Here is a 15,764-nt window from a genome sequence, read left to right as displayed (position 1 = left end):
AACTATCTTTACATCGGTCTGTTTTCAGACCAACTTTGCTTTACGGGAGCGAAAGCTGGGTGGACTCAGGATATCTTATTCATAAGTTAGAAGTAACAGACATGCAAGTAGCAAGAATGATTGCTGGTACAAACAGGTAGGAACAATGGCAGGAGGTACTCGGAATGAGAAGATAAAGGCTTATTTAGGAATGAACTCGATGGATGAAGCTGTACGCATAAACCGGCTTCAGTGTTGGGTCATGTGAGGCGAATGGAGGAGGATAGGTTACCTAGGAGAATAATGGACTCTGTTATGGAGGGTAAGAGAAGTAGAGTTAGCCCAAGGCGACGATGGTTAGACTCGGTATCTAACAATTTAATGATAAGAGGTATTGAACTAAATGAGGCCACAACACTAGTTGCAAATCGAGGATTGTGACGACATTTAGTAAATTCACAGAGGCTTGCAGACTGAACGCTGAAAGGCATAACAGTCTATAATTATAATGTATATATGTATGTATCTCTTGTGTTAGGGCTGTTCTCCTTTGCTGTATTTTCTTACTAGTTTCAGAACTAGTACTACGCCACTTGTGAACGAGTTGATGCAGGTAATGTTTTGATGGTAGTGTAGAACTGGAAACTGTGTATAGTATTTTCAACGGCACTTTTTAGCTGGTTTTTTTCTCCTTGTGCAAATAACTCTCAATCAGAAATATTCTCTGTGCTGAAGTGTACTTAACCATCGTGGTAATATCCTTACAACACACCTTAATAGTCCAATAGTTACTAGCAAACTGAGCGACAGAGCTAAACATCTTACTGTCTCGGCTATCAACGCTTCTTATCACACCTGGCTTGACACAACCAATATGGCACCTGCTTGGGGATTCCCACAGCCTATGAACAGAAGTTGGAAGTCTTTAACTAGACTACCAGTACATTGATCAGCCAGAACATTATGACCACCTACCTGCTATCAATATAAACCTGTCCAGGGAATAGCAGTGTCACCTGACGAGGAATGACTGCTAGTCAGACACGCATGATACATGTAGTATCAGTGTGTGTGCTGTCCGTGTGTAGAATAAGCAATGATAAAGATGTTGATTCCCATAGGGAACCTGAAATATTTGTTCGGAAGGAGTAAATTTATAATACCATTATAGTTGGTCCATTATTGGACATTATACATTTTCCAGCTAACTCATTCCTGGTTGCCACCGTTTTACCCCAGTGTGCTAAGTTGGGCTAATCAGTTGGTAAATAGCTGGCAACCAGGAATGAGTTAGCTGAAAAAATTTATAATGTCCAATAACGGACCAACTATATTGGTATTATAAATTTACTTATTCCGAAAAAATATTTCAGATTCCCTATGGGAATCAACATCTTTATCATCTGATGGCCAGGCAGGCATCAATTTTTGAAAATGAGACAAAGTCTCTCATAGTGCATTGGCACTGCCGGTGCCTCCAAGTAGCCTATGCAGTGGCCTCCACGGTATGCACGAGCCATGCGTCTTGGTAGGTGTGCTATTTACCAGCTGATGAGCCCAGCTTAGCACACTGGGGCGAAATGCTGTCAACCGGGAATGAGTTAGTTGGAAAATTTATAATGTCCAATAACGGACCAACTATATTGCTATTAGAATGGGCAAGGCGCACGATCTATCTAAGTTTGATCAAGTGTAGATTGTGTTAGCCCGGAGGCTCGGCATGAGCATTTCAGAAACTTAATGACTTGTCAGGTGTTCGAGGAGTGCTGTGGTGAACGTTTTCAACAAGTGGTGAAATCACGTCCAAACGTCGAGGGGTTGGACGGCCACCCCTCATTAGAGATGTCGGACGTCTTAGGCTGGGCAGACTGGTAAAAGAGGACAGGCGGCGAGCTGTGGCGGAACTAACATCAGAAATTAATGCTGGGCAGAGTACAAGTGTGTCTGAACACACAGTCACCGAACATTCCTAAGGATGAACCTCTGGAGCCGACGACCCATGAATGTGCCAACGTTAACACCACAACATTGGCAACTACGACTGAAATGGGCACGTGACCATCGTCGCTGGACGTTGGTGCAGTGGCAGAGCATTGCATGGTCTTATGAATCCTGACACCTTCATCATGCCGATAGGAGGGTGCGAATCTGCTGTCTTCTAGAGCAAAACAGCTCTTTGACACCTGTACTGCGGGACGGAGACAAGCTGGTGGCGGCTCAATTATGCTCTGGGTAACAATCACGTGGGCATTCATGGGTCCAGTGGAGCTCATGGAAGACACCATGATGGCTGAGAAGTATTGTACACTGGTTGCAGACCACGTACAGCCCTTCATGACGATCATGTTTCCCAACGGCAATGGAATTTTTCAGCAACATAATGTGCCATGTCACAAGGTCAGGAGTGTGATGGAGTGGTTCATGAAACACAGTGGCAAGTTGCAATTGATGTACTGGCCTCCCAACTTGCCAGATCTTAACCTGATCAAACACATCTGGGATTGACAGGAATTAGGTGACTTGTGTGTGCAGATGTGTGGTGCCAACTCCTTCCAGCAATCTACCAAGGCCTTATTGCTTCCATGTCAAGACACGTCGCCGCTGTTATCCGTGTCGAAGGTGGACATACCGGCTATTAAGTAGGTGGTCATAATGTTCTGGCTGATCAGTGTATAATCCCACCTTAAATTTAAATGAAATCTCAGATGATAATATTAGCATACTCTACGAAGAAATATTTAATATCGCACATAGACAAAAAATAAACACTCCTCCTTTAGGCACACTCCTGTCAACTTCCCCCTTCAACTCCACCTGTGTTTTCCCTAACCATTACCTCCCTTACTTTCATTTCCTCACATTAATGAAACTCCAACTCCTCTTCACTCCCCACAATACTGTGTTCTACTTACACTATCATGTTCAACAAGGAAAAAGTACTTCATTTTTTTCTTATTTGATATTGCTTGTTTCTATTATCCTTTCTGATATGTTCCTTATGCCTATATGCTAATTTGCATAATGTTTTCTAGCCATTAACCTTTTGAACTCCATTACCCTTAGTGTATGCTTCTTGCTCTACTCCTAATTAAATTCTGCACTATGAACAGCTGTAGGATGTGAACAATGCAAAGGAATCTAACACAAAACATAAGTATGTTACATGAATATATTTACAATTAGGCACACATGATACATTAATCCTTGTAGGTTTTCACTGTGTGGTACTTTTCAAAACAGTTTTCTGGGTGGAGACCGGATTTTCTCGAACACGTTTTACAGTAGGAAACTGTTTCCTTTCTACCACCTTTCTTGCTCCTGTTTGAACAGACAGCACAGTCTTTATGTTGTTTTCCAGGCAGCTTGTTGATGATGTGCAGTTTACCATTCAAACATTCTTCAACATCAGAAGTAGATGGTCTTCCTCGCTTTTGACCTTTGTTGCGTACTTCGCCAACCAACTCGCTGATCACCTGTTTTCAGAAGGTTTTGTGTGACGGAATCTCCATGCGATTCGTGGTGCAGTAATCTTTATAGAGCAAAAAGCTGTTGACTATTGCCACTTCCAATAACCAGAAGTAAAATTTCCGCCACCATTTCAAGCTTTTCACTACAAAAGGCGTAGCTTGTTGTGTAGTGGTCCGAGCGATCAACGCCTCCTATATGTGACGTTTAGTCAACAATTACGTTTGGTTTCTCTAATTGTTCTAATTGTTCAACACAGTTTATCTTCTTTCTGACAATAACTGAGGTTGAATTGTTTCCAGATGTTGAAAGCATCAGTACTGTGCGCTTGTCATGCCATCCCAGAACCATCATTGTGTCTCTGCGTAAGCACTTGACTTCATGCTTCTTTAGGTACAGATTTTTCTTCCGGATCCCATTTGGCAAGTGCTTGCAATTTGGTTGAATTGTTCCAGTGATATGGATCTTTTGCTTCAGTAATTCATCAGCCAGAGTAACACCTGTATAGAGACAATCAGTGTAGACATGGTACACAGACTGGCCTGTTGCATTTGTAACATTAGCAGCTAACTGAAGCACGATTCTTTCTGTGAAAGCCAAGTCCGGTCGAATCAAAGATTCTGTAGTTGCAGAACCGTAGTAAGGGATAAGACTACACACATATGCATTTGTAGAATCGGATATTACGTAAACTCTGAGTCCCCATTTAGTAGGCTTCTGCAGATTGTACATCTTTAATAACAGATGGCCTCTGAAAGACAATGTTGATTCATCAGCTGCTACTTTTCACTGACATAGTCCAAAACGTACTTGACTTTGCTAATTCGAGACCTAACTTGAGGATTCAAATGGATTGCTGAATCTGGAGCAGAAACATGCAGAGCCCAGAATATTTGAAAAAATCTTTTGCGGCTAAAACAGTCTGCAGAAAAACTGGACGATTCTAACAAACCTCTTGAAAAGAAATCCTGCATTCTGTCGTTTTTCTGCATTGCCATGTTCAGTAAAACTCCATGGAAACTCTTAATTTTGTTTATGGTAACATCAGTCCAACCCCGCCAAGGCGAAAGCCTTGTAAATGGTGTCACTTTCTGAATTTTGACTTTAGCATATCTGTTGGTCTCGTCGGCAATTTGCTTGAATAACTCGTCTCTAAAAATAAGTTGAAAAAATCCGTAAGGTGTTGAGGGATTGTTCCTACCTGATTGTTTCATTGAATGAGAATGCAAGTAAATCAGGATCACCAGCTTTCCACTCGCGCCATGGGTATGGAGGAGCATCACCACCTCTGGTTTCATTATCACTATCACTTTGTTCACTTGCACTTACATTATTCACTAATGAATAATCCAAGTCAGTTGTTGGTTCATCATTGTCACTATCACTGTCCACTAACTGTTCTAAAATATCCAGTTCCGTGAGTGAAGACAAAGCAGAAGCCATGTTTACATTCAAACAAAATCTGTGAACTTGCATAAACATTCAAGAATAACAGAGCTTAAAAAAGTTACCACAATTCCCGCAAACTATTGTAAATAGGAAAACGTGTTCTCTCAGAGACCGTTAGATAGCTCTACAATACCAGAACATGGCACAGTCGTCATACAAGCCCTGAAAGTACGAGATATTGTCATGTCGAGTGGAGCTCGACATCGGAGTGCAAGTCTAATATTTCAATGTCGAACCACACTCGACATAGGAGTGCAAAAGTTTAAGTAAGATGGCCATTTGATTTTAACTTACAGGACTCAACATTAATAAAAACATAATGTTCCAATTTGACAACACATAACAGAGCTATATTTTTATGTAATAATTTTTATTTTTTTTATTGATGATTGAACAATTTTTTCTTAATGTTCACTTAGTGAACTTACTCTAGTCTAATTATCAGCATACTTTATCTTCATAAAGAAAAAATGTTAAAAATGTTCTTAACAACATGAACACTTTATTAACCTTCAAGCGCTTCAAGAAGTTTCAACAAGGTTATTGTTTCAATGAATTATGAATGTCTGACTTTTTTACTTAATTCTTTCGCAGCTGAAGCGGACTCAGTGAGTTGAAACATGTACTGTTTTGTAGTTCTTAACCCTTAATAATTATAAAGAACTTTAACTTGTAAAGCTTGTAAAAGTAAATATATATGGTACTGAACAGGTGGCAAACATACATATTTTCTGTTTAAGAGAATTTTGTTAATAGCTCAATTTGAAAAGTCTTCCATCCATCCTGTATGTTATTTGTATTCCTGGAGGAAGATTGTCTTTGCTAAACCACATTACTGTGACAAGACAGAGGGAAAATAAAGAGAAAATAAACTTTGTTTAACTCCTGAGTTAATGTGGAATGATTCTCTTGTAGAATTATTGATGGTGACTGCTGCAGTCATCTGTCAAACTCAAGACAGCCATTCAAAGCCCAGATCTTTCATAAAGTTGTACAGTTTACAGAATCAGATGCCTTGATTTTAGTGCCAGGTGTGTCAGAGGACATGTTTGGCTCACCTGGTATTTGACTCTCATGGGCGACCTGCATATTTGGATGTGGGATGATGATAATGAGGTAGGGAATGGGTGAAACCTGGCATTGGCACATAGCCTATTTCTGTCAAGTAATACCAAGGAGGTCTGTTCAAGGCTTAATGTACCCATCCGATGGATGAGTCACCATCAACAGTGTCATATGCCGTCATTTCATAAGAACACTGTTGTGAGGTTTGGGATTAAATCCGGGCTTTTGGCATACACTCTAGTGATTAAAAATTGTATACCACTACATCTCCTACCCTGCTGGTCCTATATTCTGATGGTGAAATTTTTTTCCAACAACATGACTCAAACTGGCTAACTAGGTGTTGAACCATATAGACTTGACCTGTTAATGATGATAGCCACCAGGTGGGCCAAATGCCTCATGGCTGAAGCCTGATAAACGTCGGCAGCTACACATTTTAACGATGGTATTTAGAGTACTAGCGGAAAGTCAGCCACTGTATATTTCTTCTAAATTCACCTTTCTATCATCATTTCACAACTTAAATACACGTTCCAGATCCACTCTTTCTATTCCAGTGCACCGCACAAATAAAATTAATAGATCGTTTGTAGTGACCGGCACCAGATTATGGAATTCCCTGCCAGCTCAGGTCAGAGAAACTAGCTCTTTACAAAGGTTTAAGGTCACCTGCCGAGACTACCTGCTGAGGACAGCTAACTGAATGGTTGAAGTATGAATGTGTGCGCGCCTGAGGATAAGTCATTATTAAGAGTTCTTACTTTTAATTAGTTTTATTATTAACTTAGTAATGTATTTAAAATTGCTCTCAATTCTATTAATTTTTTGTTTGGTTTTAACTATTTTAAATATCTCATAACTTTATGTATGGTTTAGATTAGTATGTGGTTAAGTGGAAGAGAGGGCCTCGAGCCCTAACTTCGCCACTGAAAAAAAGGCATTAATAAATAAATAAATAAATAAATAAATAAATATTAGTGATATTCCCTGACAGTTTGTGCAGTCTGCTCGATCAGGAGGAGGCTATGTGCCAGCACCGGGATTCACCCTCTCCCTTCCTACTATCATATATCACATCATTTGTTTCATCTCATGAACTACTCTGATAAGGTTGAGATCAGGAAGGGCATCCAGTAATAAAAGTGGTATGAAGATTCATCTCACTTCATACCTAACCTTGTAGAGAAACTACACATGGGTTGGACATACGAAGTACATACAGTTGCTGCAGTCTGCTTGATCTCCTTTTTTGTAAGTAGGAGCTACTTGGCTATTTCTAAAATCAGAAGGGATTTCTTCAGTGGTTCAAATTTAAAAAAAATACTGTAGTTCATGTAAATGCCTTGTCCAACTCCTTGGATGAATGGTCAGCGTCTGGGTTTGATTTCCAGCCAGATCGGGGATTTTAATTCCCCCTGACTCAGGGACTGGGCGTTTTTGTTTGTCCCAACACACTCCTCTTTATAATCTCACCACACCACAATACTAGTAGCAACCACATAAACTTGTAATAGTGAATACATAGGGTTGGAATCAGGAGGGGCATCTGCCTTTAAAACAGAGCCAAGTCCAGTGTGTGACACAGTTCGCACCCATGACACCACCAAGGTGTGAGAAAGTGATAGAAGAAGAGTTCATCTAAATGCCTTGCCGGTCCATCACCTCATTTGAGCGCTTCAGTTGGTATTCCATCAGGAATATATAGTATACCATATACTGCATATAATTTATTATTTTGTAATTTTATTAAAAACCAAACGATTTATTCTTTTTTCTGACTTATTAATGCTCAGTATTGTGTATTTCTGTTCTAGCCAAGATGAAAGTAAACTATGCAGCTCAGGTGGTGACTCTGCAAGGAGTTGGTGGCTCTGAGACTTCTGATGTGTTTGACATCGAACAAGATATTGAAGAAGTTCTTGAAGATGAAGGCAATGAGGATGGTGAAAGAGATGAAGATGACCATGATCATGATGAAGATGGGATTGAATTTGAGGAGGAAATTACATATTCTATGAAGATACCAGAAAATTCTCCACCAAAGTTTCAGAAATTGGATGGCCCTGCTACTAAAATTATTGTTTGCCCCACGGATGATGCTGTTGGTGAGTTTTGTTTTATTATGATAATAATGGGTTTTAAAGTATGACATATTGCAAAGCATTTTTGAAGTTTCAAACCAAAGGTTTTAAAGAGTGAAGTTAATCATTAATCTGCTGTTTCAATTGGTGTATGTAAGCAACAGTCATTCAGACTTGAAAGCAACAATAGCAGATCGAAACTTCTCAGCTTTTAGAACTTTGTGTGTTGTCTTGAGGATTCCAGAAGCTACACATTGGTCGTGAGTCATGAACAGTGTTTAAGTGTTCGTAACAGGTACCATAAGCTCTCTGAAGAGTAGAAATGTTTGTAAGGAAATCCATTAACCATTATAATTACTTTTGGTATAGAAATGAGGAATTGATGTGACTAGGACTTGTGATTCCTTGAAATTGGTCAAGTAAAGTAATTAACTGTTTTGAAGTCAGTTTCGTTTAGTAAAGCCTGGAGTTTGAGGTCTCTATACCACAGCATTTGAGTAGACATATACTCGGACACTTTTTGTTAATATCTTTCATGAAGATGTGATGTTGAACTTTCAAGGATTAGCGAAAAAATGTGAAATATATGCAGAGTAATTCATTTTCCTTAAAATAAAATTAATATCAATTTTCTTAGTGTCCTACAAAGTAATTCTGACCATTTTAGAAAATGCACTTTGCTTTGCTGGGAAATTGCTCTATCACTGAGCTTCCATGACACATGATCTTGATCTCTGCTATGGACCTTATGGTGCTATCATGACAATTCTGCCATTCTGTTTGAGGTCTCGTTGGAGGCTATGGACATTGAATTTTCATTACTATATTAATTTTATAGTGATGCTTTCAGCTATTACATCAGCTCCCTCTGTGAAATATATATCTATTATATTGTGTAAAGTACATCAAGTACATACCTTATTGATGTTCAGTAGGTACGGTGCTAAGTGCCAAAATGGTACAGCATGTCACAATAGCTTAATAATTTCCTGAAAGGGAAGAGCTTTCTGGTTTGGTTACAGGTTTAGACAAATCACTTAGTGAATACTACCCAGCCTTACAGCATAACTTCAGCTACTGTGTGCAGACATTTTGATATGAATTAATTTAAGCTGCCTTCCTCTCACTTTCAGTGTTCTGTTTTTAACCAGATGGCAGAAAATCAGAACAGTGTTGGGTGACCTACTACTGGGTTTTAATTAATTTTGTTGGACAAATACAGTGTGTCTCTCCTGAGTTCTTTTACATGCCAATATCCTTCAGCATGGAGTGCCAAGTGGACTTTCTCCATCCTTCAAAGATCCAGCTACCTCTGTCATGTTTGAACCCACAATTCTCAGAGGGTCTAATAGTTAAAATAGATCATTTTGAAGTTAATGTGCTCATGAAAATTCACTTTTAATTGAAAGAGCCTTCAGCTGACTTATGAGCACAACTCCCTAGCTGTGTTTACAGAAGCATCAGCACCATAGTAAGTATTCTAGTCAAGTGAAGAAGTTAGAGGCATCTGTTTTTCGGCAAGCACGAAATTGCGACAGTTTTGCAAAATTTTACATATTTGGCTAAAAATGCAAAACTATTTATGTTCAAGCAAAATCATTAAATAATTGACAAAGTTACGTGGAATCACTTATTGATCCAAGAAGCATAATGAAATGTAATTTAAAAAAAGATAAAGTTTCTCATCTGATAAAGCAAATTCCTATCCTATGAGAACTTTCAACGTCAAACTATCTTGAACTATATACAGTGTTCAGGGATCTTGTTGGTAGTTTATGTAGAACAGGTTAAGATATTGATGTGATTCTTATTTCCCTGAAATTAGAATATAGGCATTTTATGGTAGCTGCAGTGAAGGCTTTATGGATCTCAATCAGTAATGTTGATAGTGAAAAGTCATTTTCAATGTATTGTAATATAATATCCAACAAGAGAACAGCTCTGACTCAAATTAATAAAGGAACTCATGGTATCTCTGTATTTTGAGGCTGATATGTAAATTATGTACGTAGGCTAGGCTCTACTTGTTAAAGAGGCAGGATAACATTTTTCCAAACATCTGTGCTTTGATATATGTGTTTTCAGCAGAAGCCTAATTCTCATTTATCTTGTACATATGTTTTAAAAAATGTTTTACTGCAAATATGCTCCTGTAGTAACAACAGCAACAGTAACCACACCTACGCCTCCTAGCACTGCATCCCCTCCATTGGCCGACAACTCGCGTAACGTCCCGCCTCCCTTCCCCTTGTGATACAATTCCTTTAGTTTTGCCAATTGCCACCTTTTCAATACAATAAAAATATATTACAAACTTACATATTTATTACGATGTTTAAATGATGTTTATTACATGTTTACATGATGTTTCTTATGATGTTTACATTCATTTAGATCAACAATACAATAAAAATAAAAACCTAAATGACAAAATAGAAATAAAGAATCCCATCTTATTACAATTACTGGAACTAATACAAATACTCAAATCAGATATAAATAAATTCTATAAACATTTTAATCCGATAAAAGTTAATGGCTTATTGACACAAACAAACTCAACTCCTTCCCTCACTTCCCCTAGACTATCCCCTCCACAGTCTACTGCAGCTACCAATGCGCCGCCTACCTTAACTTCCCCTTCCCCCTCCCCGCCAAAACGTAACCTCATCCACACTCACTCATACAACACAAGAAGTGCAAACAGGATAACAAGTAGTTCTCAAGAGGCTAGGAGTAACACCAAACAATTACACAGCGGAAAGGAAAGTAAGTGACAATTCTTCCAATAAGATGTTATACAGAAATACAATCAAAACCATAAACATATAATTTTTATCTTTCATTACAGATACACCAACGAGCCATTATGGAACGTTCGAGAACATTTTAAATCCAATACATCAAAAAGTGTTTCATCAACAAGTTTGTTCACGAACAATTTTACCCCATTGATAATATAAATTAATACCAATACATTTTATAAATGTTACTCCAGCAACGAGAACAAGTCTATCGACCATAATGACAATTATCAGCTGCAGAAAATATTCAATACTGTTATGAAGTTTTAATGACAATTATACAAATTAAGCAATGGGAATCAACACAACTAGCCAGATTTCAAAGTGTTTATTTTTTTTTTCCTTTTTAAACAATTTTAAAAGATGTTCACCGGATGAGTTTCGGCGATAAAAAATTTGGACTGAAGAAGATTTTAGACAAAAAGTGTTAACTTAAGACATAATTTTATTGTTGTGTGACTTTTAAAATGTTATAAGATTGTCAATTAGTTTTATAGGAGTAATCTTGAACCAAAAGAATTGTTTTATAATCTTACACAATCTTAGATTTAATGATAGTTTGGCTGATGATGCTCACGAAAAGGAGCGAAACATGTACCATCAAACATCATAATAAATATGTAAGTTTGTAATACCTTTTTATTGTATTGAAAAGGTGGCAATTGGCAAAACTAAAGGAATTGTATCACAAATAGATCTTCAATACGGACAAAGAAAATGAAGTTTATAACCTGCAATCCCTTCCCCTTCCCGCTATCTTCCCCGTCTCAACGTTCGCATTCATACAACACACGTAGCAGCAAGTCAGTTACCATCAAACCTCAGTAAACAACCAAGGGACTAATCTCCCCTCAATTAATACATGGGTAAGCACCTCCTGTTATTATTTCCTTACAGTAGTACAGCCTTTAAATTCCAGCAACTGACACACATACTATTCTTCCTTTTTCTTTTTTTTTTAAAGGATACACCCGATTTATATTATTTCACCTAGGAGATCAGTAGTTCTCGATTTGAAGCCCAATATTATCACTACTACACAAAATATAATAATGTTTGAAACACAACATGAAGCCCCATAAGGTTATTTACGCCGATCCAGACGACGTTTTATCATCAGTGCAGTTCGTTTTTCAACCAATATGTGATTTTAGCATTCCTCATCATGTTTGTTTTAAAAAACATCATCATAGTTCATTACAAGAGCTCACCCTTATGTGAATAACTGTTTTTAATCATAAACAGTCTAATGCAATTGAGTGAAGATTATTATGGTCATTGATTTATACGAACATTTAATCACTACATACTATAGTAACATTTCATGTCATTCATTCCACTTACATTTTAAGCTTTGCTGGCGGGACCTAGTGTTTACAGTGCACTATGTCTTCTGGTATGGGCTAGAGCAATCTTGTTACTTTCATTGATCTGTCTCAGCTTTATCCTTGGCTTTGACAAAATGAAAGTGACTGAGGTATGAGTGATGCTAGTAATGCCATTCCTTCTGCAGCCAGTCCCTGCTATGAATGGTGTGAAAATATTGCTCATAGGGTCGGTTGGTGCATTTCAGTGGGCTTGGCAGACTGATATGTAATAGCAACTTCTGGCTCAGTGAGGACAGCAATGGGGAAACTACCTCACTCCTCATTTCCCTAGTATGCCTCTTCAGTGATGCCTAGGCCATCTATGACAGCTGATGGCAGAGCTGTTGAGGATCCAACCAGCCTTTGGGCTGAGGACTAAACATACATAAACATACATTTTAAGCAATTTTAATGATCAATATTTGTTTTAATAGACATAATATAATGTTATTGATTATTTTTGAATTGTTAAAATTCGTATTTTATCAATGTATATTAGACGTTTTTTCGTTGTATATACCAGGATCAGGGCCCTGACCCACCATGGATTATGTTATCTATAGCTGATGATGCTCACTAAGATTGAGCGAAACATGTCCTACTTGTAATTAAATGGTTTTATCCTAAATATAAAGGACTATTGTGTATTGGAAAGGTGGTTTTATTAATATAATAACTTCTTATTATGCAAATATGCTGTCAACTACCTTTTGGTTTAGCTTTATTGCTGAAAAATGGAAGTAAAATTTAGCAAAATTATTTACGAAATACAATAGAAATAGTGAAAAATATACCAACATAACTTTTAAAATGATGAAATTAGGCAGAAATATTCACCACAAACAGGTGCCTCTAGTCATAGTACAGTAGTTCAAGGGAAAAACAGTTTCCCAGCAACTGGTCGGTTGCAAGGCAGGACGTTGACCATTGTACCAAATTGTAGGAAGTACACACCCTTCACACTGTGTACACGATACAACCTAATAGCTGAAAACATCATTGTGAAGTAGGATGCTATTCTTGTTTCAGTGTTTATAACATAATAAACATCATTGTGAAGTAGGATGCTATTCTTGTTTCAGTGTTTATAACATAATAACGTGTTTCCTTTCCTTTTCTAGAAACTGTAAAAAACACATGGACAAGGGACATGACGCATGTACTTATAGAAGAATACCGTAAAATGAAGCTTGATTTCCAAGATCCATACAAGAAACAGAAAGACTTATGGATAAAATTAGCTGAGAATATGTGCCATAGGGGTTGTGATGTGACGTGGGATATGTGTGATCAGAAGTGGAGAAACCTAAAGCATACCTTCAAATCAATATACTACAACACACACCGTTCTGAAAGGAGCAAACGACGATGGGACTTCTATGAAAGTTTAGAGGGTATTTTTATACCCATACTAGTGAGTGAAAGTATGCGTAAAAATATTGTTGCTTCTCCTTCCCATTCTCAAGACGAAGATTCAAATACATCATTATCTAGAACTATTGAAATCTCAGAATTGTCTTCAAGGACCAATGATATTCCTAAGAAAATTAGACCTAAACCAGAACCAGAGATGTATTCACACATTATTTATAATGAAAATAGCATCTCTGATTCTGCTAACTATAATATTCCAACTAACAGCCGCAGCAATTCAGAGGATGTTGACTATACTGCGATGGAACATGTTCCAGAAGTTTCAGAATCTCCTCCACGTTGGTTTCAAGATTTCATGAATCAGTATCGAGAAGATGAGAGCCGTCGCTTGTCTCTTATGAAACAAATGCATTCAGAAATGTTGCAGGTGGAAAGACGGAAATGTGAAGCATTGGAAGCTTTACTTAAAAAATTAACAAAATAAATTATTTTAAAAGTAATTTATTAGATATTGCTCATTTAATTTTTTTAGTAGGATATGTATCATATATGAAATTCCTGTATTATTATTATTATCATTATTATTATTATTATTATTATTATTATAATTATTATCAACATCATCATCTTCATCATTATTATATACGTTTAACCCTCTAGGGAGGACGTAGAACCATTATATAGCAGTGATATTCTTCATCTTGATCTTCTTCCCGAAACTTCCTCATCCTTTCAATATGGGTCAGTCGTTTTTCTTGTGTCCATGCGTTCTTTAGTTTTAAGTTTGTTGCCATTGGATTCCTGGGTGCAAACTTCTGGGTATTAATCATTCATCTGTATGCAGTTTTGTTGGCAGTAGGTCAATAACAACTTCTGTGAAATCTTAGTGTGTGTACTAGCCAGCTTACTTTCGTTTGTCATGTTCTATTCATAACGATAAAAGATTCTTGTGGTCAGTCTTGAGTTATCCATTCATGCTAAATGACCGTAGAATTTCATACATATTTTGCGTGTGACTGAAGTGAATTGCTCAGTTGATGAATAGAGTTCTTCCGAGCTTTTTCGCATCCAGATGCCATCTTCAGACATGCCAAGTCTCCCGATTTGAGTGGGAGACTCCCGATTTTTCATCGTTCCTCCTGATCTCCTGATCGCTGGGTCCGTTCTCCCGATTTTCAGAGCACTGTCCGTAATTTTCGTATTATTTTAAACTCCCGTGGATTTCCTCGTTCTATCGATATATGGCTGAGTATGGCTGGTCGATAGTAGTTCTAATGATACCAGATGGCAGTACGGGGCACGGTGGCCAGTCATGTGCTGCTCTTTGGTCTATAATACAGTCATTCTCTTTGCAAGCGAGTCAAGCAAGTAACATTCTCTTTGGAGTAACCTAACCTCAGAAACATAGTCTTTCTACCCAGGGCAAGACCTGCAGAAGTGCTCGTATTGTGCTCTAATATTTGTTTTGGCCAAAATGTCAAAAAAAAAATATGATGCAGTGTTTAAAAGTGCTTATAGGCAAGAGTTTCCGTGTTTGAATCCAGAAAGGGACCAACGTTCACATTCTGTACTATATGTAGGTTTGATTTTGCAGTTGCACATGGCAGGAAATGCGATATACTCAAGCACATGCAAACGAAAAAACATAAGGAGAGTGTTCATTGTGTAGAAAGAAATCAGAAACTGAACTTTTTATGTAAAAACCAAGATGTAAATCCTGTGACGAATGCCGAGGCGTTATTTACGTCATTTATAGTAGAAAATAACCTGCCTGTAAATTGTGCCGATCACGCGCTACCTTTGTTTCGCAAAATGTTTCCTGATTCGGAAATCGCTAAACGATATGGGTGTGCTAGAACGAAAACAGCGGCTATCATTACAGAAATGTGCATGGAAGAAAGGGCAAAAATTGTATCACACTTGCAGGTGAATGCATTTTCTGTTGCTACTGATAGTAGCAATAAAAGCGACTTAAAGATATAGGCCTATACCATTGTTGTAACATTTTTTAAGCCTGAACTCAATGAAATTCAGAGTTGTCTACTCTCTGTGCATAATTTAGAAGGGGATGCTACTGGAGCTAACATTGCCAATCTTTTGCTCTCAACTTTTCGGGAATTCTGCATTCCATTAAAAAACTGCCTAGCTCTTGGTGCTGATAATGCTCCAGTAATGGT

General features: G+C 37.7%; 1 protein-coding gene across 5 annotated transcripts in view; it reads left to right on the top strand.

The window, feature by feature from the left end:
• Positions 1-15,049, top strand: part of LOC136867197 (uncharacterized) — a 65,695-nt gene extending 50,646 nt beyond the window's left edge. For all 5 annotated transcript variants that reach the window (XM_067144323.2, XM_067144322.2, XM_067144320.2 and 2 more), the window contains 2 exons: positions 7,776-8,066; positions 13,335-15,049. In XM_067144323.2, coding sequence (XP_067000424.2) covers positions 7,781-8,066; positions 13,335-14,071 — 1,023 coding nt within the window. In that variant the 5' untranslated portion in view covers positions 7,776-7,780 and the 3' untranslated portion in view covers positions 14,072-15,049. The remainder of the gene's footprint in view (positions 1-7,775; positions 8,067-13,334) is intronic.
• The last annotated feature ends 715 nt before the right edge of the window (positions 15,050-15,764 follow it).

This window comes from Anabrus simplex, chromosome 3 (assembly GCF_040414725.1).
Source record: "Anabrus simplex isolate iqAnaSimp1 chromosome 3, ASM4041472v1, whole genome shotgun sequence".
NCBI classification, from domain to species: domain Eukaryota; kingdom Metazoa; phylum Arthropoda; class Insecta; order Orthoptera; family Tettigoniidae; genus Anabrus; species Anabrus simplex.
This window is presented reverse-complemented; position numbering and strand designations above follow the sequence as displayed.